Source organism: Drosophila willistoni, chromosome 3R (assembly GCF_018902025.1).
Source record: "Drosophila willistoni isolate 14030-0811.24 chromosome 3R, UCI_dwil_1.1, whole genome shotgun sequence".
Classification (NCBI taxonomy): domain Eukaryota; kingdom Metazoa; phylum Arthropoda; class Insecta; order Diptera; family Drosophilidae; genus Drosophila; species Drosophila willistoni.
The window spans coordinates 4808299-4831346 of NC_061086.1; the positions used below are offsets into that span (position 1 = coordinate 4808299).

Sequence of the window (23048 nt, forward strand, 5' to 3'; positions counted from 1 at the left end):
CAATAAACGCGTATTTAATTGCAAAAATTAACCCATTCTAATTGACAAAAATTGAAATAAAAGCAAAATTGTTCAAACAGAGTTATGTCCCCTGCCTGGACTGGACAAACTCGAAATGCTGTCCAAAATGCCGATCACAGTCTACAAAATGTATTGTACATTCAATCATTCATATACAAGTTTTATATGAAAAGCAAAAAGTATTTATTCTTAAATATATTTCTCACTTTTATACCTCTTTCTGATACTCTGCTTTTTGATGGTAAATAATGATATAAAAAATGTATATATAAGAATGATCATAATTAAGAAAAAGGGTTGCATTCAATTTGCTCTGCCGAATTGAAAATAATAGATTTTTGGTTTCTAAGTTTTGAGATCAATTTCTTTTCTTTGGTCTTGTCTGATCTATAATTTGCTTAAGGATAGATAGTTCGATATTTTTGCCTTTAAGAAAAAAGGTTTTGTCATAGGCTGAGACTATGAGAAACAATGTTTTTGGAACATTTTTTGGAAACAAAAAATTTGATTTTCGAATTTAGAACACACTACCCAGATATTTTGGATACTACGATAATAGATATTGGATACTAGATACGTTTTAATTTATAATCTAAATGTGATTTCATCCTCCCCCAACGTGCTAATAGTATGATCTTTATTTTTAATTACGGTATCAAAGCTTTCATATCACTCCAAGGCAAACAAATTGTAAGTCCAAATACTTATGGCCATTACTGTATGATTACTTATGACTAAATATAAGTATGTAAGTATTTCAAAATTTATATGTATCTATATGTATGTATGCTATTGAGCCTTTTGTGTGTGCTGAAAACAAAAAATTAGAGTCATTCAGCGATCGACAATAAATTCCAAATATAAATTCTACAATAAAACATTGAGATAGATCGTTTAGGAGTTTAGTCGACAAGCCTCTTGGTGAGACTGAGCGAGTGTTAGTTGAATTGAATTAGACCAGTCTCTAATCACTTAACCCGTTATCTACAAGGTATTACAAGTATTATAATAAATGATTTCTGCTTATTAAATACAAGGAAACTCACATAATGAGTATTCGAGATATGAGAGTTTATGGGTTTTTTTTGTTTTGATTTTATTTTGTTTGTATGTACATTGCACAAAAAGAAATAACATATGGCTTTCAAAGTAAGTATAAATAAATAAATGGAGGGGGGCAAACACGATTCAACGATTGTCTATGCAAAGACATGAATGGGTGTCAGAGCAACGGGAACAGCTTATGGCATAATTACAACCAGAACTTACACGGAAACGAAAAAGACCACTTTCGACAGATAGACAGTCAAAAGATTAGAAAACCTCATTGGGATCACCGTTTGCCTGGTCAGCCTTTAGTCGAGCTCTAGCCAATTTGGCCGACAGCTCCGACGAGCGAATTGTCTTGTACTGCAATGGGAAATAAATGTGTGAATAGTTAGATCTATGCCAAAACGAGTTTCACATGCTGCACTCACCTCGCAAAAGTTCTTTTGCAGCACAATTTGTGAAATGAGACGACGACTCTCGCGTTGACCGAAATAGCTTTCAATTGTATGGGGACTAAGGGCAAAGATTTCCTCGCCACTTAGCGTGTGGAGGCGCTTGATGATGTTATCCGAGAACCCCTTGCCTCGCAGCCATTCTTCCACCTCACGGGGCTTGGAATTCTGGGTGATGAATATTTCGGGTGTCTTCAAAATTTCGAGGTCCTTGCGTTGTTGACGCTGTTGCAGCATGCCGCGTAGCTCATCATTGACATGGTCCTGCAGATAGTAGGCTTCATCGTCGGCATCGCAGTCGTTGCGGGCTCGCATAGCTGCCAAGGAGATGGTGTTCAAGTGATTAATAGCTCGAGGAAAGTAGTTAAAAGTGATCATGAATTACCTGCCAGGGCACCATTAGCAGCCATATTACGTTTAAGTGTGCCACTTGGAGTGGGCGGCTGACTGTCGCCTGGTGGTGGCATTGGAGGGGGTATGGGTACGCCAGCGGGCATGGAATAGGATCTGGGTACGTTTTTGACAGCCGATATCGGTTGCTGGGATTCACGATCCGCGGGAGCATATAGAGCCATTGTGTTGCGATAGGCAGCAGGATTTGCTTCCGGCGACTCGGCATTATCCTTGAACGACACTGAGGCCAATGAGTCAGTGTCGCGGGCCCCGATCTCAAAGTTGTAAGGTGTTAGTACAGTATTTGGTACATAACCGATGTTGCCATACGAATTCCGAGCCTTCCACCAGTTTCGGGAATCGTCAATGACCTGTCAAGGATGTTTGTTTAGATTTAAACTCAGTATCTAATCTAATTAAATTACCTCCAAGTATTCGCCTTTTGTTACATTAAGTTCCTTCTCATTGGATCCAGATTTGTTGAAAATCACCTCGGCAATCTTTACATTGCGACTCTGTAAACGAGCAAGCCAGGTGCGATTGCCACCTGGGCTTGGGGGCACCGGAGTGGTAATGGGAGTTGGCGATTTCTTCAATGCTGGAGCCAGATACTGTACCTCCTCATCGACAATCCAGTCTGGAGACCAATCATCATAGAAAATGGGATGATACGAGCCCTTGTGGTCTTTGAATTGATCCTTGGGTACGGTCCAGTTGGGGCCCAAGCTTTGCCACAATTGTTTCTCATTCGAGTCGAGGGTGCCATTAAGGAACGCAACAGTCTCTCGGCGCAGCAAGGGATTGACTACACTTTCCGGCAACTGGGCGCCTTCGTAGACATCATTGCAGACATTGACAATGCTCTGCAACGACACAAAGATATTGTGCACAGGATCGGAGCTCTTAGTGAAATGATTTTGCAGCTTCACCGAGTAGTTTAGGGCTAGTTTGATTTTGGCAAATATGTCGTGGAATTCGCTCTCGATTGGAGGACGCGAACGAAGCACTAGTAGTCCTTCGCCATGCGGATTATGCTGCTCCTTCCTGGACTCCAACTCGTTGAGAGCTGCTGCAGCATAATGCAGACGGGCTATAAAACGTTCGACATCCTCGAAACAATGATTGAGCACCTGAACATCGCGATCAGTTTGCTCACGATCCTGGGCATTTTTCTCAGCAGCGATTCCCGCTGCAGCTGCCGCGATTCCATATTGATCCTTGGCCTGTTGATTGTTGGATCGATCGGGTTTTGGCAAATGAATGGGTGTCTTGTTACGATCCGTTGTGACAGGTACTCCTGTGCTTAGTTGCCTCAAATCTTCAACCAAATGTACTGAACTAACATCGGCAACCTACAACACAATGAACTTAGAATGCAATTGAAGGAATAAATTGAGGTCAAGGTCTTACCTGAAAAATGTGCATTTCAGTATTGCCCAAGGAAATGCCAGGAACGGAGAATATAAGAATATTGTTATAAGTCTCATTTGCATCTTCACTTATAAAAGCTGTTGGCTCTGTCACTAGACTGCCGGGAAAATTCTCAATCTCCTTCATGTCGGCGTCGAGCATGACCAGCCATTGGCCATTGAAGCTCATGTACATTTTGTGTGGCCAAATTCCACCAGTCTTGTCAAGCTCTATCAACAATTTCATCTTCTCCTTGGGCTGTCTGGCCTCGGACTCATTTTTCAGCTTAAACGTGGCCAAGTGTTCCAGGGCATAAGTTGGCTTGACTTCATCATAGCCTCCATTGGAGACAACTCCATTCTCATAGCCGTTTCGTGGCATGCTATAAAAAAGCACATTTTTATTAGTGATAAGGAATTTGCAAAAAGACAACGAATCATCCTATGATGGGGCTAAAATTTTACCTAAGCATTACCGAAACATTTCGGAAATGTTTTAAAGTTCTGAGGCCTGGTTTAACCATTGTCCGGTCTCATGAGCTCAAAGTAAATTAATGAAATGTAAAATCAAAGCAATTCCCCCAAGCTATTAGAAAATATTTGTATGTGGTAAAAAGTCATTCACACTCATGTAAAAGGAATACATATCTGCATATATAGGTATATATATATTTATATGGAATCATTCCACCTGTGAGATGTATGTATGTGGTTAAAGTTGTATAGTAGCTACCCTGGGCTAGATTAGATAAGGAAAATTAAGCACTGCTTTTGCCTTTTATATGTTTGTCAGTTATCACACTTGGCCAGGAAATTCTTGGCCCATGAAGCAATCTTTCATTGAACAGGCCGCGCACTATTACATAAAGACCCAAGAAATTTGAAAATCATTATATTTTTAGCCAATGATTATAGTCCAATTAATGTTATATGCCCAAACAAACAAAAAAATAGAAATATTGTATAAAGCATTATTAAGAAATCAATCTGACAAATGACATCACATGCAATTATTTAGCTGATACCAACTAAAAACACGAAAGAATAACTCTAGTTTTTATCACTTGAATCTTAATTTACGAGGTAATACATGGCAAACTGTTGGGGTGTTAGTTGGGTGATGAGTAATCAAGTTACCATTACCTACTTCTTCTTCCTATACTCGATTCCGTACTCTGATCTTGCGATGCAATCACACGGTCGACCTGACGCGAATCGAATTCAAACTATAACTGGCAATGACAGAGCCGAATGGTGGAGCGATATCAGCTGGCGCAACCCATTGCCCACCACCCACCACCCACCGCTCTATGGTGTCCCTTTCCCTGGCCCTCTATTAATTGATTGCCTCAAATTGTTTCAGTTGAATGTTATCTGGTCGCAAATAGTCCAAAAGCAAAAGTTTGTTTTATCTCGCATTGTTTTCGTATTGTATCGGCAGCATTGGCAATCTTATCAGTTCGCTTTGAATTGATATACGGTATATACATACATAGTATTACATACATTTGTACATATATTTGTATATATTCCGTATCTCGATGTACATAATGCAGTAATAACAGAGGCGAAATTAGCTTCAATTTATTCTTTTGCCAGGAACAGACCCCAGCATTAACTGTCTATTCGAGGTGATTGGTTCAGAGGCTCAGCAACAGGACAAAGTCAAGGATAACGTTGAAAGTCCAACAGACATAGGATTCATTTTGTAGGACTTACTGACCAGACACAAATATAGACATAAATTATAAACAAATTTCTGATTTTATTAGCCATAAAAATTTTATTTCTTTTATAATGGATTTATAATGCCCAATATGGGGTAGAGAGAATTGTATAAAATCGGACAATTTCTTGGCAAAATATTGATAGAAATGCATCTACCATGGAATTTTACAAAAATTCAACTAAAAGAAGGGTTTTTAAAAGGGAATCACTAAGTTTATTTTTTTTTAGTAATTTATGTTTTCTGATAAACTTTGGCTATCTTTGGTTATCTTACTGATAAACATAAATTCCAGAAAAATCAGAAAACAAAACTGTCCTTTTATTTGTTTGGACATAACAGATAACTATAATAGTTAGGAAATATTTTAAAACAAATAATCGAAGCGTGATTTTAATAAAAACTTTGCCACATTTGCATAAATTTGCAAATAAAATTGTTGTCAACGAAAACTTTTTTTACTTTGTTTAAAATTTAATCATATGCTTTTTTTGTTTGCTGTTTGACAGTTTTCAAATTAATTATATGTATATTATCTTTAGGCTGTCATAAAAGCCTTAACAAATGAAGGAATATAGTAAATTATGATTGAAATAATATATAAGAAAGCCTCTTTTTTAAGGAACTACATCGGTGGATGAATATAGCAAATTTGGGAAATATTTGGGAATTAAAGGCAACATGTTAGTATATACTCAAACAACATCTATATATTAAATATTGGTTAATGAGTCTTCCAGTGGAGTGACTACAAATTTGGTAGATAGAAGTCTGTCATTGAAAAAGTGTAAGGATACAAACTATTTATAAACATTAACTGCACTTTCTCAAAGGTAGTTGAAAACTGTCGAAGAGAGTCGTTTATTTACAAACTCAAATATCCCCCAGTTCCTTTGTTTTTATACCCTTGCAAAAAGGATATATTAATTTTGGTCAGAAGTGTGCAACTCATAGAATATATATAAAGTATATATATTCTCTGTCCGTCCGTCTGGATCAACGCAAACTCCTCCTAGACCGTTAGAGCTTGAAATTTTGCATGTAGGCTCGTGTATACTGCAGGAGTTGTATATCTCGGATTCAGCCGGATCGGACCACTATATCATATAGCTCCCATACAAATGCCAAAGTCACGAACTGTGACTTTTCGTGACGCGGTCAAAGTTAGCCCCGGCCCTCTGGTTTATTTGAGAGTTATATTGTTAAAATTCTCGAATTTATTTTTTGGTATTTGGAACTTAATCTAAAAACATTAATTGTGTTCTTCACATATCAGAAGGCGCTTGGTAAAATAATTATACGACACCGTCACAACCAACAAGGCGATTTCTGAAATAAAATAACAAAGAAAAGCAAACAATTATTAGTTCTCTTTTGTAATTGCTGTTTGCTTATCGAAGAAATGCTTAAGATAATCTTAAAAGTAAATCAAATTGTACACTTTGTCATGACGCTGTCACTTGACGAGGACGGGGACAGGTGAGTAAATGTCGAAAGAAACCAGAGACGCGTGACTTCCGTTTCTCGTTCCGTTTATCAACTTACCCTTTCGTTGGTAACTTGAAGATGTTCTTTGGCACAGACTTAAGTTCCGAATTTAAGCACAAGAGTTTCGTGCCATCTATATGGCGATAAGAGTCCAGAAGTGAGGAGTACAATGTGGTTCTGTCTAGCTGATGGCGTTGATGTATTTTGGCAAATTGTTCAGCTAAAGAAAGCATGGAATTATTTTCATGATCTTGGGAAAGCCCTTTTTTATCTTACATAGAATGCAACTAAAGGTAGGTCCAATCGTTCCTTCAACAGTGTGCTCAGCAATGCCGCCCACAATAAGATCCACATCACTCCAGCTCTGATAGACATTTTGCAGTTTAACTAAAACCTAAAATTAAAAGATAAATGGAATTCAAAAATGCATCGTTAGGTCTTTTGTTCAACTCGTACGTTTTTGGGAATAACTGCTGCCAAATCATTCCAACTTGTAACTTGAGTTAGATTGCTGCAAACTTCCAGATACTTGTAATATGGCTGCAGACCATGATCTCTTCCTCTTTGAATATCAAAAGCCAACGTATCGGCATGTCCAGGCTTTGAATTCTCAGGCCAAGTAATCTGTAATGGACAGTATAAGCTATAGAATCGACCTGAGGGAAATATTTTCACAGTAACTTACAGAACCCACATACGAGGCATCCATTTTCATCGCTCTTTGATTGAGAAGGCTTTGCAGTATTTCATCGAGTTTTTGGGCAGTGTATTGCAATTGGGGCTTATAAATTTCATCCTCAAGTACGAATAGATTCGTTTGTGGCTGAACACTACTGGGAAAACTAAATGCCATTATGATAAGCTAATGATTCCGGGGAAAAACCTACTCATTATCATTTTCAGTAGCTACATTGAGCACTGCGTTGGGGAGCATTGAGTAATAGAAACGAATGGCAGCCACAGCAAACTCATTGGACACTTCAGGTGGCCGTTGTCGAGTGGATAATGGCGGGGCCGCCCTCACTGCGTTGGCAAGACGCTCACCCAGAACTTCTGGCAACCACTCATCCATAACAACACGTCGATAAATATCCACATTGATGGCCTTGGCCGTTTGGAAGAGCTGTTCGTCACTCCAGCCATTATTTCGGGCACGCAGCTCTGCAGCAATTCGATTATGATTCCTCATAAAGACCGTGTATATGAGAATTGAGTATGGATTGCTATTGACACGTGAATCGCCTGCAGCAAAGCATGTTGAATTGCCGCTATCAGTCCAGGTGCAAAAGGTATGTTTCTGTCCATCGTTATCGATATCTGCGGTCATTGGCAGCAAATCATTAAGATGGGAGCCATTCGATCTGGCCTTTAGTAAGCCATATTTGAAGGAACGCATTTTTCTTTCCGCCGCTATGGTAAAGCCATATAACTGGGACAGATCCAAATATCCAGTGGCTTGATTAAGCTGAAATTTAAAAAGAGGAATATTATCATTTGATGAGATTCACTTATCACACTCACCTGCTCGGCGGCTCCGAAATTACAATTATCCACTGCCAAGGCACTTCTCACATAGTTAAGACAATTTGGCCTACCAAATTTCCCAATTTGTTTGGATAAAATTGGCGCACATACGGGATGATGGTATCTGGGCTGTAGCTTATTTTGGTCACTATTACAACACTCTATTGGTGATCCGATGGCTGTGTAAGATAAGTAATTGTATAATTTAAACACCTCATTGTCGGATGGAGTAGAAATGACTTTTTGTTTGGCTTACACAACGCAAAACTTACTCATTGATTGTGAGACTGGTTTGCTGAGGTCATGCTCAATGAATTGTGCCCATTGAACAAGGCAAAGGTTGGGGCTTTCGTTTTGATCTTCCGGCGGGACACTTCCAGGCACATGTTCATACAATGCCATACTAATGGGCCAAGCTCCAGGCAAGTCGTCGTCATCATACATCTAAAGAGTAGTTCTGTTAAAATTTAGCAACTGAATTATTTCTTCCCATCTCTCACCTTATGGAATCCATTCTTGTAGTGACGATCGAGCAATCTTCGAAAAGCGTAATGACCGTCACGACGGCTCTGCAACAAGTTCTCACACTGCCCCTTGAGGCTTCCTGGCGGCAATGGCTTCGTTTCCAAATACCGACGACACTCTTCGCCACTTATTGCATTTGGAGCACACTGGGAGTTATATACGAAAAGGCTGGATTTGAGAATTTTCAGAGCCACATCGCTGTCCTCATTGGATTTCTTATTAGGTAGTGTGTCCAACAATTGGGCATGGGAGACGCTGCCGTTTTGGACCGTGATTGCAGAGTTTACCAGATTTTCCTCCAGTCTAAAACAATCAACAAAATGTGTAGTGACTTTTCAAAATGTGGCTTAACAGACGTGTGGGATCGCACTCATAATGAGAGCTCAAATAATTACTTTCAAGTTTTTGTTAATATCATAATTGCATATTTGTCAGAAACTCGTAAGAATGTACGACTTCCTTGTAAATGGATCCAAAAAAAAACCAAAAAAAAGTACAAACAACACGTTTTATTCACAAAAGCAATAAAAGAACGAATGCAATTACATACTTCAAAGTCATATATGGAAAACAACTTGGTTTCAACAAACTTATCGTTCTTATGAAATGACAACATCAGGAATGGTGTCCATTTTTGGTTGACAGTAATTATGAAGACACGAAATTGTATTTGGGCTTCAAGTCAGAAATAAAATGAATCATTGACCCAATCCCCAAATTTTTTAAAATTAAATTTAGAATATTTAAAAGTAGAGGGTATAATCAGTTAAGTCAGATATTCCTAGCTCAGAAAAGAAGACATCTTCGACTTCAAAAACTGTATTTATATATTCTTGATCAGCGTAAAACGTCGAGTCTATATCGACTCGTCGATACAAAACACAAAAACCAAAACTTATTCAAAGCAATTTGTTTGACACGCATTATAAACTTCGGTGCAGCCAAAGTAAGGGTTTTCTCGACTTTTGTTTGTCTTAAAGTTAAAAGTTAAATTTATAATATTACTATCTGTGCGGAATTCTATTCATATTAGACAACTATAACTCTTATCTGACCGATTGGCAGGATTGTTGTTTTTGGTTTAGATCAAAAAACTATGAACAAAGAGGGGGAGGATTATATTATGTAATATTTAAGCAAAACCGATATAAATATTTGGCCAGCTTGAAAGCCAAATACACTTGTATTAAAAACGGCGACACGCTGTGAAGACAACATTTACAGTTCTACATCTGAATACAATATCGAATCTGAACGTTATAAATTATTATTTAATCTATCTATCTATTTATCTATTTAATCATACATACCTTTTTTGTCTGTTGATAGAATCTAGTCCAGAATTTACAAATCCTTGCCATTGATTCAATGAAAGACCGTCTAAGATTCTCTTAACATTGGGACTAAAAACATGGCTGGCTAGGAAAATATATCAAAATTCAAATTTTATAATTTATAAGAAAATCTTATGAAATCCTTTTAAACTTTAGAAGTTTTATTAATAAAAAGTGAAATTTTAAGTTTGAAATAGTTTAAAATTTTCTTTATACTTAATATATAATCCACCTTACTGTGACTGTGGCTAAGTCTACCGTATGAATCGGACAACAGCCGTAGCTAATTTGTATGCCTCGGAATATTCCACTAATGAATGACTGTCAACAATTCACTTAAGCAAGAGTTTATAAAAGTCTTTTATCTAGTTGAATAAATGATCGTTTATTTAATCATTTCAATTTAAAATTAATTGTGACAAAAAAAAACAGAAAAGACTTGAGTGAGAAATTAACTATTTTGTGAACTTTCTTGATGATCTATAGTAAATTTTACAAAATGAAACTAATGAAAATGATTTGGCGATGCAAATAAGACTTAATAACTTAACTCGATAAATAATTTAACTTTTCAATAGAATGCATTAAATATAGAAAGCTTCTGTCTATACCAACAAATACCTTTATTTGAAATTTCAGCGAAATTACAAATCGGAATTTAGATTGCAACATTGATAATAATAGCAAAAATAATAAAAATTGTTCAAGAGTCTTAAAAACAATCGAAAGCTTGGGGTATTTTCTTAATTAAATTCGAATCCGTAAACAAATAAATGGCTGATGACACGTTTGTCGTCTCTATCAAAGGTTTCCTTTAGGTAATATTTAATTGGCCTCGTGCACTTGAACTTTACAATATACTAATTGAACTACTTAATCACAATCAAATGGACTAGTAATACATTTTGGACACTCTACAATACGTTCTATGTATATATACTTACCTTCTGGAAACTCGAATGGAGTGGTGCTGAAGCTTGGCTGGGGGATTAGGCCAGCCAGCAGGCCAATACATATAATATTCCACATTTGACAGTTCTTTGTTCCACGAAAATGAATGATTCCTCTGAGGAAACAAACAAAAGTCAGGCACCCAAAGAAAGAACTCAGTCACGTAGTGTACGACTGATAAGGAAGTGATTCCCCTCCCAAATCGACGCTTGGTTGCTTCTCCGATCAACTGAAAACAGATGAGCGGCTCACAACAACTCACAAACAACTGAGCCAGAGCCAGAACATGCAAATCTCAACGAAATCGGGCCATCAAGTCCGAAAGCCCGAAGCTGAGCAGTCATTATCATAAACACAATAACAATAGCATCATCATCGGATTGGAGTGTGAATCCGAATGCGTATTCATTTACATTTACACTCGTATTCTCGCATGTGTCACGTTTAACAAAAAACAAAACAAACACATTATATAAGTGCGACTCCACGCTAACAATAGGACACAAATAGGTTAGAAAAATTCATCAAAAATATAAACATAAACATAAATATAAATATTGGTGATATAAAATTTCAAAATTAACGTCTCTTGAGCTGCACTTCTGACATTCTAATCTATAAATTACTTATCACAGTTTTCGTAACAAGGTTATAAGTTTTTGCGGAGTAGAAAGATCTCTGTATACTTATCCACTTTCCTTTTACATTATTACACGCTCTTATTAAAATCATAAAATTGCCCAGTGTGATGGGCTTATGCGAATTAATAAGCCACAAAAACTTTAAAATTGGCAAGGACCCATACAATTTAAATGCAGGACATGTTCTGGACACAATTTATTATAATAGATGTTCTTGTGTACATTGTACATTTCGGTGCTCTCCACATTAAATTCGAGGTTTGCCATCGTAGATTTGTTTTTGATTGTGTTTTCTCCCTTTTATAATTTTCAATTTACTCCCATCTCAATTGGGACGAATTTACTCCCATCTCAATCCTTATTTTATTTTACTTTTTTACTACTCGCTAAAATAAAATTCCTTCTAATTATCAATTATAATTTACAACTATCCAAATGTTGTTCATTGGTCTTGAATGTAATAAAGTGGAGCCCATTTCAGATAAATATCTGTAAAAAATAGTTAGGTATATTGTTTTACATTTGGAACCTTTACTAAATGATAATACTAATAAATTCAAAAAGGCAAATAACCCCGCCTAAACATCGGAAAAAAATAGTGGGTCAAATACTCGGAGCCGGGCTCCCACTATTTTTTTCACTATTTTCAGACCCCCTATTTTAAATATTGTGAGTTACTCCTCCCTATGAGTAACGAGCAAGGTGCGAGTAATAGTGCTAAGGGTGCGAGTAATAGTCCTAAGGGTGCGAGTAATAGTGCTAAGGGTGTGAGTAATAGTGCTAAGGGTGCGAGTAATAGTCCTAAGGGTGCGAGTAAAATAAAGGGATTTTTAGAGATATGCAGTAAGTGCAGACACGAACCTTAAATACGTGCTTAGACCAAGTTAGCAAGGACACAATTTGATAAGAAGAAAAACAAAAAATAAAATCTCTCAATCAAATGAAAACAATTATAATTTGTTTACTGGGCTTTTCTTATTTATTATTTACCTCAAAAAAAGACGTATTCAAATATTTTAAAATTTATTATAAAATAATAAATTAACATTCATGGAAATAATACATTAATACAAGAAAATAAATATTTAAAATATAAAAAAGAATGCCTACGGGATCACCAGCCTCACCAATAATAAATAGACCACCTATGTAGAATAACGAAGAAGTATGTTGCCCTTTGTCAAAAATGACATAATTAAAAAAGACGAGATCCAGACCTAAATTCATGTGAGAGAAACAGAAATAGAGCTGGAAAATGACAAAAATTTAGCATAAATAGTTTCAATAATATACATACATGACACGAGGACACAATTATAATGGTACATAAATCAATTAGCAAATCAAAAGGATCTGATGCGGTTTATGACATTGCATCCGACTCATCGTCATCATGAAGGTCGCCTAAATCTTTATCCAAAGCAAAAACAAAACGGAAAACACACCGTATGAAAGTTGCAAAGAAGAGGGAAAACCACACGAAATCAATCAAAAAAATAAAAATAAATAAAATGAAAATTCTCGGGAAAAAATAAACAAAACATTTAGTCATACTGCTAATTGTAAGATTATTTCTTGATAGCGAAGACGACCTTCGTGCACCAAAACTATTTTAGGAAACGATTATATGTACATAAATGAATAAATGGTTATTCCTTGAAAACGTATTCGGTGCATCTCTTAAAATTGAAATGCAGTTAAACAAATTCAAAATGAAACCAGCGAATATTTTACAACATCAGAGTCATGTCCTGACTCTTTTTAAACTGAAAGATCTGCTCTGCTAGTGCCCCAGGGCTTTCTCGAAAAAACGGCTGGATGCATACCCACCCATTACTCGTAAAAAAAGTACAGAGAATAGCGAAAAAATGCAATTTCTCTAAAAAGTCGAATTTCTTACAAAGAACGGGCAAAAAACTCAAGCTGGAGCAATGCAGGACCCTGGGTAAATGAATTCCCCTCGTCGTGCTGATCAAAAATATATATGTATGCTCTTAATGCAGATGCTCCCTTCTGTGCGTTACATCTAACTAAAATTAAAACAAGTCGTTGTTAGGTAAATGAAAATAATAAATTTATATAATTTTTTGTATAGTTACCTTTATTGGAAATGTATCCTAAGTGGATAATAGGCAAATATTGTCCGAGGTAACCATGAAATGCGGGTGGAATCACAAGTCCATCTCTGTTCTAAATGACAGGTCAAGTGGGTGTCCAGCAGTTTAATGGCCAGTGCATCATCATGGGGTTTTTGCCTGGAGATCCATTTATTATTCTTAAGAATTGTTCTATATTTCCACCTTATTTGATATTTATCAGCAAATTATCCTCTGCAATCAAAGGTTTCTACCAATTTTAAGACCAATTGTCATGTTGTATTTTAATCAGGCAATAAAAAGCTTAAACACCAAATTTAATTTCAAAAATATACCTACGTACATATACATACATATTACTTTATAAATGTCTCCTTTGTTGCGTTACAAAGATATGTTTATCTGGCACACTGCAGGGGTATAAAATAATTAAACGATATTGCAGCTTTAGTTTATTTCTCATGAATTTGATGTGATTAAAATTAAAGTAGTCAAGACTTGTCAAAATTATGATATAAAAACGTTTTGCACAAAAATTCAGTGTGCATAACTTTACGCCATAAATTTAAATGCCTAATAATATGTTAAGTAATTGTAATATTCCAGACTTGTTTTGTGATAAGTTACATGAACGAGACTGCATGAGGATGGAAACAAAATAACTATTAAAGTGTATGAGTTTATGAGTGTGTGTGTGTGTGTGTAAAAAGCTCCATAGTTACGAGGCGAGCCTCCAATCTAGTGTGTTTGATTAACTTTAATGTTTACTTTTGACACTGATTCAGTTGTTTATACAAAGGGAAAGAAGTTAAACAAAAGGCCAATAAGTCTAAGAGTCAGCTGTAATGCCAATTAATTTTATTCGATGTAAAGCCCTTTCAGTTGCTTAGCAAAGAAAGCTTTTGTATACATTATTTTTAATGGGCTCTCGAACCACTGTGCAGTGCTACTGTTTGGGGGGCTAGAGCTGGGGCTGTAGTGAGCCCCGACAGTAGTGAGGTAGTGGCAGTCTGGTTTCATGCTTAGACCTCGATAGTTCGTTCGCGTGAACGTTGTGTATACGAAACGTACTATAGCTTTGAATAGATCGGATTGGAGACGCGATACGCCCCACCCGCCCACATTTGGATAGCTCTCCCCTCGCGTTAATGCGTCTGTGCGTGGTTGTATGTGTGCCTGTGAGCCAGTGCCAGCTGTTTGGCCGCCAATGCTGACGAGTTTTCAAATCAAAGCGGTAACAACAGAAACACGAAAAGCGTTTACTTTTTTCAACAAATATGTGTCTGAGTGTGTGTGTGTTTGTGTGTGCAATGCAATTTTAGCAATAACAAATCCAAGGAAAACCAATTTGTTTTTTCTTTCTGTTTTTCCCACTAAATGGGGTGACACCGTCAATGATTAGCATACTTAGTCGTAGAATCACCATATCAGGCATGGACACATGTACAACAAATATTGATTAAATGAAAGACCTTTAGTCTGTTATCATTATTTTGGTCATGGCGCGTGCTTACCTCCAATGAATTTTAGTTGATTTGTTGTGGGCCCACTGTCACCCTGTTAATTGACAGTGGAGAATCCCTAAACCAAATGATTCCTCGTGACCTTATCTACTGTCATTCCATATGTGTATTCACTGTAACGAAAAACAAAAAAAAAAGTTGATAAACTAAAGAAAACTCAGCTGATGTTTTAAAAGGGGGGTGGGAGGGAGCTGGTGTGAGTGAGTTCATTGATTGAAAGCAGGCGCTGACTTTGCTGATTCTTTCTTTTGCCAGAGTCTTATCAGAATAAGCAGTAGCAACAACAACAACAAATAGGAAAGAACCAATTAAGATCACCAATACATACAATGAGTACATTTTATGTGTACATATATGTACATACATATATGTGTGCGTGTGCGTGTATTCTAGTACAGTGTTTTAGGGTGTGCTATTTTTGCAAACTAGTTTCAAAATCAATTGAATAGAAATCAAACAAAGAGTAAAAAAGTAATTTGAAAGCAAAAATTTACCCTGTCCACAAATAACAGCAAAATGGCATGAAATTGCATTTCAAGTGATTAATGAAAAAAATTATGTAATGTATTGAAAATTAATTTATCATTCAGTTGGTTATTTGAAACTATATTTTGTTAATTAATAAATTTTAATACCAATGAACAATATAATTTCCATTTATTTATATTATTCGAGTGTCAATATTATCCGTGCTTCAAAGCAAAAATCGGAATTTCGAATAATATATATGTATACATGTATACATTGTCAAAAAAAATAACAGAAACGTCTACTTACTACTCTATTCTTAAAAATCATTGAAAATCATCATCAGTTGCACGAGAATAATTGGCATATAACATTTATTTGTCGTCGATTAAGTTTTAAGTGCAATTGCAGAAATTTTCTTTGGATAATATTCGGCTTCTAAAAAATTGTGAATGAAATACAATACTGTTGAACTGAAATTTTCAATCTTCGCTTTAAAATAAAATGAAAATACCGCATATCGTACTTAAAAGAAGACTTAACAACGGCAAATTTATGTATAATAAATAAATACAAAAAATATATGAAATTCTTGTTAAAATCGAAAGGAAACGGAAAGTTTTATGTTTTGAATAATTTTTTTTTTTACGTTTTCCAACCTTGGTTAAGGCACTTGAGATAGAATCAACGCCTATGGAGTCTATTAAAGTAGGTCAAATAATCAGACCAATGAAAATACACGCTAATAAAAGTTTTATTTACATTTAATAATGGGAATAAGGACTTTTGTCTTTACTTTGACAAGTATAAAAGTCAGAACGTTTTTTTGCGTTTGATTTTCTATATGTTGTAAATGTCCAATTCTGATAAATGAGCTGCAGACATTAAACAGAAGCTTGATAAAAGGCTCAAAAACTGAGAGATTATATGGATTTTATGAATAAAATCAGACACCAGGACACTGACCGATATTTTGATACCACCTGAAATATTTTTTATGAATTTATTTTTCGACAGTCTGATCTTTTATACATTTTAAAATATACAAATGTAGAACACTAAGACAAAATATCTACGTATTAGTAAATACGTTTCACTTTTCTTTTAAGTTAATATTCTTTTGATATGTTTCCTTGAGGAACGTCCCAATGTTCATTCACACATAAATCTATAAATATGTACATTTCAAAAAGGCATAAACAAAAGCAATTGAATCACAATACTTGAAAATATATATGTATTATATTAATTAAGATACTTCTGTATGAACACATATACCATGCACATTTGTCTGACTGTATTTGTAATAAAATGTATTGTACAAAAGTTCAAAGTCCACATTAAAATGTATATACAAATCATATTTGAATCGTGGGCCGTTTCTCTTTCGGCTGGTCATACGAGTGCGAGTATATTCAAGTGTTCGTCATCATCATCAGTTTAACATTCGACATTCGCTTTGCGCAAAAAAGAAAAGACAAAAACCAAAACAAACTAAACGCAAGCCAGTACTAAAAGAATACACACTCAGCTAGTAGTAGGTAAGTCGTGACTAGTCAACGTGGTGTAAAGTTCGCAGTTCGATATCCGACAATAAGCCCAAATAGAATTTTGCACGTAGTCTCTTCACTTTCAAGGCCACAAGTACGTGGAAATGTTAATGCAAATGTCTGGCCCTCTGACCTGACATTTTCAGCCGGCAACGGAAAGGGGCAATGGGAGGGGCAGAAAGCGCGAAACGAGCATTTTAAAAGATACACATATGTATCTGTAGCTCACTATTCTGTGAAATATGCAAAGCAAAAGTGCCGGCATTCAACTTGAAGGTGTTTCTTTGTTGTTGTTGTTGTTGTTGTTCATGCCGGTTTACGTCACATCATCATTATTGAGTTTTTTTGTTTTAGTCAATGCGGCATCTGTGTCTTTATTTTTCGTTTTCTTGCCTTCGAACACTGATTACTTCCTCTCTAGAGATTTCAATTTGGTAAGATATACTAGATGCATACTAGCTACATATACATATATGTAAATTGAAAGCAATTTATAGCAGAACTAGTAAAAAAACAAAGAAACAGTTTTGCATTTCGGAATATGAGTAATGGTTAATCAAGTGCAATTGAAAATGTTTCATTCTTTTCACAAATGTTTGCAATTTGTTACCTAAAATGTTTTAGATATTCTATCTTAACGTGTCTGCTATCTACGCTAATGGCGATGGACAAAGTAATTTATTGCTATTGCTGTTCTTGTTGTTGTTGTTTTTGTTCACTGATACGATAAGAAATGTTTAAAATGTATTTTTAGAAATGTATTTTGCTCCAACACTTGTAAAAACACACCTACATACATATAAAGGGTGGCAATGCACACATACATGCGCACTCCTCTAGTATTTTAATTGATAATACTTTAAATTCGGAATTGTAGCTTAAGGTGCAGCTATTGATTTAAGTTCATTAATCACTAAGCTTAGTTCTTAATCAAACACAAATCTGATCTATATACATATGTACTTAACCACAATACTAAATAGTCTTTAAAAGATTGACAAAAGTATGCAATAAAATTTATTTTACATTAAATCGACAGCAATTCGTCACCTTTTTCGAACTTGTAGTTCTCAAGTTGGAGTAAAATGTCAATCGTTTTTGAAACTACATCTGTTCAAAACACTTTTGTCCTTCAAAAAGGACTTCGATTGCAGTTCGATACTATTTCGATTGCTTTCACATGTTATTTCCTTTCATTGCTCGGAGTGCCTGATAATTATATTTTTTGTAAATTATTAAAAGGATTGAATTAATTCACTCATGCTTAAAATTGTTCTCAACAAATTGAAGAATAATGGAAAAAATTCAAATTCGATTCCGACAAAATCATTTAAAATTGGAAACGATATTAAAGAACTTTAAGATATTATTAGATTCTTTACTCAAAGTTTTTAGAAAGCTTCAAGGTCCACAAAGTATGTTGCAATTAATATTTCTTAATCTCAGTTTAATCTAAATATAATTTTTTTTTATTCGGTATTTAGTGTTGTTAATGTGCGTGACAGAAAACAGTCTATGAAAAAATTCATTGTATGAAACCTAAAAATTTATTCGTTGTAGAGAAATATAGAAATATTTTAAAACTAGAACAAAATGCACTATGGCTTGAGAAATTTATACCTAATTTATATCTCTAATTGAATCCAAATATCGAATTAAACCAACACTTGGGGACACTTCTGACCATGGAAAAAGTCTTTCGATCAAAGGCAACCCGACAACCCAGTCCACTGACTTTTCTTTATGTCTTTACAAATTATTTTAGTATTCAGCTTTGTTTGGGTTTTCGTAGTAAATGTTAAAATATTGAACAGACGAAACAGAATTGATGAGGTGGTTCTAGAATATTTTTCCAGTCAATTGTAAAGACATTGGCATAGTCAAGCAAACGGAATAAACAACAACAGGGTCAGATACTATTTAATGCTAAATAAATTCATTTGATCGCATGTGCTATGAATGCTGATCAAGTTGGACGCACTTCCTTTCTATCGATGGGGTTTTCAGGGTGATATAGCGCGAATTGTGCAAGCTCACGTTTCGAATTGCGAGTACACCTGAATACGACACCTGTAGCATTTTTTCTTCAATAATTTATTGAGTTTACTATTTTTCTGTCATTTCAGATACAACAGAAGTCCACAAAAGGGCACAATGACTGGATCAGGTAAATATATAAAAAGGGTTTCCCTTACTAAAATAGGAGTCATAAAATAATCCAATCGTACTCTAATTAATTAAGCAAACAAAATTCGTTTAAGTGAGAAATTTGTTTATTTTTTTTTTTTGAAGATTTGCGTTATGAGTGACGCCCCATAAATTTACCTTAAAGTCAATTTCTAAGCGCGTGACAATAATATATAATTATTTTTGGTTGTATACATATAGGTAATTATTACTGTCGTTAATTTTTACAGTGCACGATCCGAAATGGAGCTTGGAACGTCGAGAGTCATCTGGACATTTAGTTTGGCGTAAGGAATCACCACGATCCAAGGTTCGTTTTCGATTTGATGTCGAGGTATTGGAGTTTGAGAAGCATCCACATGAGGAGTTGGACCACAGCGATGATCATTTCTCAATGACCAGTCTGTCCACGACTGTAGCTCTATGTGCCACTTGTGTGGCTGTTGTGGCCGCCTCCGTTTTCCTTCCATGGTATCTAATGGAGAAGGTTGGCTCAATATAGGAAAACGGGCTTTGTCTGAATAGTTAAACTATTTAAAGGTATTAAGTAGAATAACTAATGTGTAAATATTACAAGATAGATAACTCTAATTGTACATATAGAGTGTAAATGCAATGTAAATATGTTGTAGACCTAGAGCTCACATACGACTGGTTTTGTATACCTGAAAATGTTTGATAATTATCTTTTAGCTAAGTGACAATTTTAACTAGTTGTAAAAGAAAAATTGATTGAATGTTATTTTGAGTGAAGCCATTGTTTCACAATTATAATTTAATAAACTTAATTCTTGCCTAAAAACCATAACAAAAGACAGATGCCGAGTTGTCTGAAGATACCTCTCAGTAGCTGGGACATAATATACCATGTTTACAGTGTTCCATTCAAAGTATTACTGGAAATCAACCAATTAGACCTTAAGAATCTTCAAACACCCCGCAACAATGCATTCATCAGTTCATCCCTTGGTCCCTTGCCATTTTGTGTCCTGTAATCATCCACCGCCAAGGGGGTTGAAACACAGCAAACAAACACAGCATCCCTGTGGATGATGGATGATGGCGAGTTATCCATTTCGGTGTCTTTATTAAATTCCCTAATTTTATGGTCACGCTAATGGAAAATGGCCATCTAATTAAATTTGTTGCAGTCTATTCATTGGACAATGACGACTAAAATGGCGGAATGGCACGTATATAAACATTTTAATTACCAACCCCTGGATTAATGAAAGAACGTCACAATAAACTAAAATATTTAGGTATTTCGACCGGCTTACTTTAATATTTAAAAGGATTTTTCAATTTGGGAACCATAAATATATGTAAAATATAATATTTATTGCTTAATGTGTTCTCTAATAAATTTTTAGCCCTACTAAAATTTTCATATTTATAATAAAAATTGGTAAATTAAATTTTTCATTACAAAATGCTAGAATATTTTTCAATGCCTTTTAATTTTCATACGCCTGATATTCCCAAGTGTCGACATTCCTAATAATAAATACATATGGGTGCAGATAATAAAACTTATTATATCTACCTTCCTTATCTTTACCTCTTTTTAAACCAAATGATCTTTAAAAAATATTTAAATGGTTTTGGTTTGCATTGAATTTGTTTTAAGTGACATGGAGATTTTAAAATTAGATGCCCTTCAAATGTTAAAATAAAATTTTGGTCACCTAATACCATTTAATTTCTATGGGCAAGCCAAGTTAATAATAGTTTTATTCGCCTTGTGAAGAAGGTACATATATTTAAACAGGTCTTTCTTTTAAGATAAACATAAATTGTTTTAATTTTTATCGTATCCAGCATAGTAACGAGAAGAAATATTACAAAATAAAGGAACGATTTATATTTCAGGGACTTTACAATTTTAAAAATAGATTTGTAAAATTGATGGGCCACCCTCAAATTTACCCTCAAACATTCCGTGACGAATGTTACAAATGGAATATTCACAACTTTACTTTTAATTATCAACATGTTTCAAATGTCTCGGAAGGTTTAACAAAGGGTATATTCATTTTGTTCAGAAGACGCATAGAAGAAAGCATTTCGGACCGTATAAAGTGTATATTTTCTTGATTAGCATGACGAAACGAGTTCATATAGGCATGTCCGTCTGGATAAACGCAAACTCCTCCTAGAGCATTGGAGCTACCGTTGAAATTTTGCATGTAGGCTTGTACATATATACTGCAGGGGTTGTATATCTCGGATTCAGCCGGATCGGACCAGTATATCATACAAACGGCAAAGTCATGAACAGTGACTTTTCTCAATAACTTCGTTATTTTCTGAGCTATTGTCGTAAAATGTAATATTGGTGAGTTTATTATACATATAAGCGACTATGCCAAATTTGATAAATATCGGGTTACTATATCATATAGCTCCCATAGGAACGATCGGTGGAAAACAGTGACTTTGATCAATATCTTCGTTATTTCCTATGCTAAGATTGTAAGCCGTTCTTTCGCAAACATTAGCCTTTTTAAAATATTTTCCCACTTTGATAGCTAGAGGTAAGGAAAGAGTCACCAAAAAAAGTAGCAAGGGTATACAAAATTTGACGCCTTTTATGGACGTTTTGGCCATTTTTATGAACATTAATACATATAACTCTTATTTTACAAAACAGAAAGAAACAGATAGGTGCAACTTATGATTTGCCATTCATAAAAGATCCACTGGAGAACTTCGTCCTGTATGGAATTTGGTGGATGAATCTGTATCCCGACCGAAATACAACGTTCGAAGTTTAACTTTTGGTTTCGGATATGCCACGTATACAACTAAACTTAATTTAAGTTATGAGTGCTTGAAAGAATTAATAGTTTCAAGTGGGCTTTCGATTGGTTTATCGACTCTAGTTTAGTCTTTGACGGATGTTGAAATAATGTATGACAACCTGTTGTTATTATCTTATTATTTTATTTATTTATTTATACTGTGATTGGGCAGTGATTGTAAATTAAAGCCAATCTTCTTACTAGCTATAGCTACTAGGCCTTAAGCTATCTTATTATTATCTCTTTATTTAGTGACGTGGAAGAAGATAAAGGTAAGAATAGAATACGACATACTAGTGGAATGAGCTAAAAAGAATCAATTCAAAATCAGACAGAACTTATAGATTTAATGACAATATCAACCAGCTTGAAAAATATTATTATAAAATACGTAAATGTTTGTGTTAGACTCTGGGGAATTTATAGTCTTTGGACTATGGACTATTCAGCTTTCAAGAATATTTCAAAAAGGAAGTCTGAACTGCTTGACAATATCTTTTCTAAGCAGCGCAACATTTACTCAGTATTACTGAAGATTTCGCGCCAGAAATTTCTAATGATGAAACTTATTCTTCTTCTTTTTTTTTTTTTTCCTTTGGAGTTTCTCTAAAGAAAGTTAGTTATAATCGTGGCAGAAAAACTTTAATAAATGAATAAAAAAACACTGAAGTTGCGAAATCTCTGTTTAAAATCAATTTATTTTTCGATGTACTGCATTATAAAGATATTCAATACAGGGAAGTTCCACTGCATTGATTAAAGAACCTCTTAATCTTTAAATGATATATTATTTTAAACATCTGCGATCCATTGGAAAGCTTCAATTGAGCTTTTTGCTGTACATCTTTAAGTAAAGCTTTTGGTTTAACGGCTGCTTAACCGATCCCGCTTGCATTGACAACGAGT

General features: G+C 35.0%; 3 protein-coding genes and 2 long non-coding RNA genes across 9 annotated transcripts; 2 read left to right on the forward strand and 3 right to left on the reverse strand.

Moving 5' to 3' along the window:
- Positions 1 to 1092: 1092 nt before the first annotated feature.
- On the reverse strand, positions 1093 to 4540 carry LOC6651619 (epidermal growth factor receptor kinase substrate 8). Of its 2 annotated transcripts, none has more exons than XM_002072859.4 (6): positions 4473 to 4540; positions 3327 to 3708; positions 2342 to 3268; positions 1909 to 2287; positions 1500 to 1840; positions 1093 to 1431 (listed from the first exon to the last, which is right to left on the reverse strand). In XM_002072859.4, exons 2-6 carry the CDS (start codon positions 3705 to 3707, stop codon positions 1336 to 1338), a joined length of 2124 nt encoding a protein of 707 aa, XP_002072895.1. In that variant the 5' UTR covers position 3708; positions 4473 to 4540; the 3' UTR covers positions 1093 to 1335. The 2 variants fall into 2 exon arrangements, with proteins under 2 accessions (XP_002072895.1, XP_023035912.1); XM_023180144.2 differs by having other exon boundaries at positions 4469 to 4540.
- A 1705-nt stretch (positions 4541 to 6245) lies between these two features.
- LOC6651620 (peroxidase) lies at positions 6246 to 11131 on the reverse strand. 3 transcript variants are annotated; one of them, XM_023180816.1, is made up of 11 exons: positions 10867 to 11131; positions 9899 to 10007; positions 8564 to 8891; positions 8336 to 8507; positions 8061 to 8242; positions 7427 to 8004; positions 7225 to 7369; positions 6996 to 7163; positions 6816 to 6933; positions 6597 to 6759; positions 6246 to 6380 (listed from the first exon to the last, which is right to left on the reverse strand). In XM_023180816.1, the coding sequence occupies exons 1-11, from the start codon at positions 10949 to 10951 to the stop codon at positions 6347 to 6349; spliced, it is 2082 nt and encodes a 693-aa protein (XP_023036584.1). In that variant the 5' UTR covers positions 10952 to 11131; the 3' UTR covers positions 6246 to 6346. The 3 variants fall into 3 exon arrangements, with proteins under 3 accessions (XP_023036584.1, XP_023036583.1, XP_023036582.1); XM_023180815.1 differs by having other exon boundaries at positions 7225 to 7372; XM_023180814.1 differs by having other exon boundaries at positions 7225 to 7381.
- A 2386-nt stretch (positions 11132 to 13517) lies between these two features.
- LOC124459960 lies at positions 13518 to 15188 on the reverse strand. Its single transcript, XR_006953917.1, has 3 exons — positions 15125 to 15188; positions 13614 to 14020; positions 13518 to 13544 (listed from the first exon to the last, which is right to left on the reverse strand). It is a non-coding gene; the product is annotated as an uncharacterized LOC124459960 (long non-coding RNA).
- LOC6651621 lies at positions 14623 to 20431 on the forward strand. 2 transcript variants are annotated; one of them, XM_002072861.4, is made up of 3 exons: positions 14623 to 14844; positions 19278 to 19318; positions 19569 to 20431. In XM_002072861.4, exons 2-3 carry the CDS (start codon positions 19306 to 19308, stop codon positions 19838 to 19840), a joined length of 285 nt encoding a protein of 94 aa, XP_002072897.1. In that variant the 5' UTR covers positions 14623 to 14844; positions 19278 to 19305; the 3' UTR covers positions 19841 to 20431. The 2 variants fall into 2 exon arrangements, with proteins under 2 accessions (XP_002072897.1, XP_046865839.1); XM_047009883.1 differs by lacking the exon at positions 14623 to 14844 and adding an exon at positions 18943 to 19059.
- A 1414-nt stretch (positions 20432 to 21845) lies between these two features.
- Positions 21846 to 22278, forward strand: LOC124459733. The gene is made up of 2 exons (XR_006953769.1): positions 21846 to 21875; positions 21992 to 22278. It is a non-coding gene; the product is annotated as an uncharacterized LOC124459733 (long non-coding RNA).
- Positions 22279 to 23048: the final 770 nt, after the last annotated feature.

What these genes read in the sequence shown, in the direction of transcription:
- LOC6651619 (XM_002072859.4), bottom strand. Translation starts at nt 3,707, where the DNA reads ATGCCACGAAACGGCTATGAGAATGGAGTTGTCTCCAATGGAGGCTAT. An exon ending in CTGAAATGCACATTTTTCAG is followed by an intron (nt 3,269 to 3,326) that starts GTAAGACCTTGA and finishes ATTGTGTTGTAG; the next exon opens with GTTGCCGATGTTAGTTCAGT. An exon ending in TGCAAAAGAACTTTTGCGAG is followed by an intron (nt 1,432 to 1,499) that starts GTGAGTGCAGCA and finishes TTCCCATTGCAG; the next exon opens with TACAAGACAATTCGCTCGTC.
- LOC6651620 (XM_023180814.1), bottom strand. Translation starts at nt 10,951, where the DNA reads ATGTGGAATATTATATGTATTGGCCTGCTGGCTGGCCTAATCCCCCAG. An exon ending in TCTATCAACAGACAAAAAAG is followed by an intron (nt 8,892 to 9,898) that starts GTATGTATGATT and finishes TGATTGTTTTAG; the next exon opens with ACTGGAGGAAAATCTGGTAA. An exon ending in CAGCAGTTATTCCCAAAAAC is followed by an intron (nt 6,934 to 6,995) that starts GTACGAGTTGAA and finishes TTTTAATTTTAG; the next exon opens with GTTTTAGTTAAACTGCAAAA.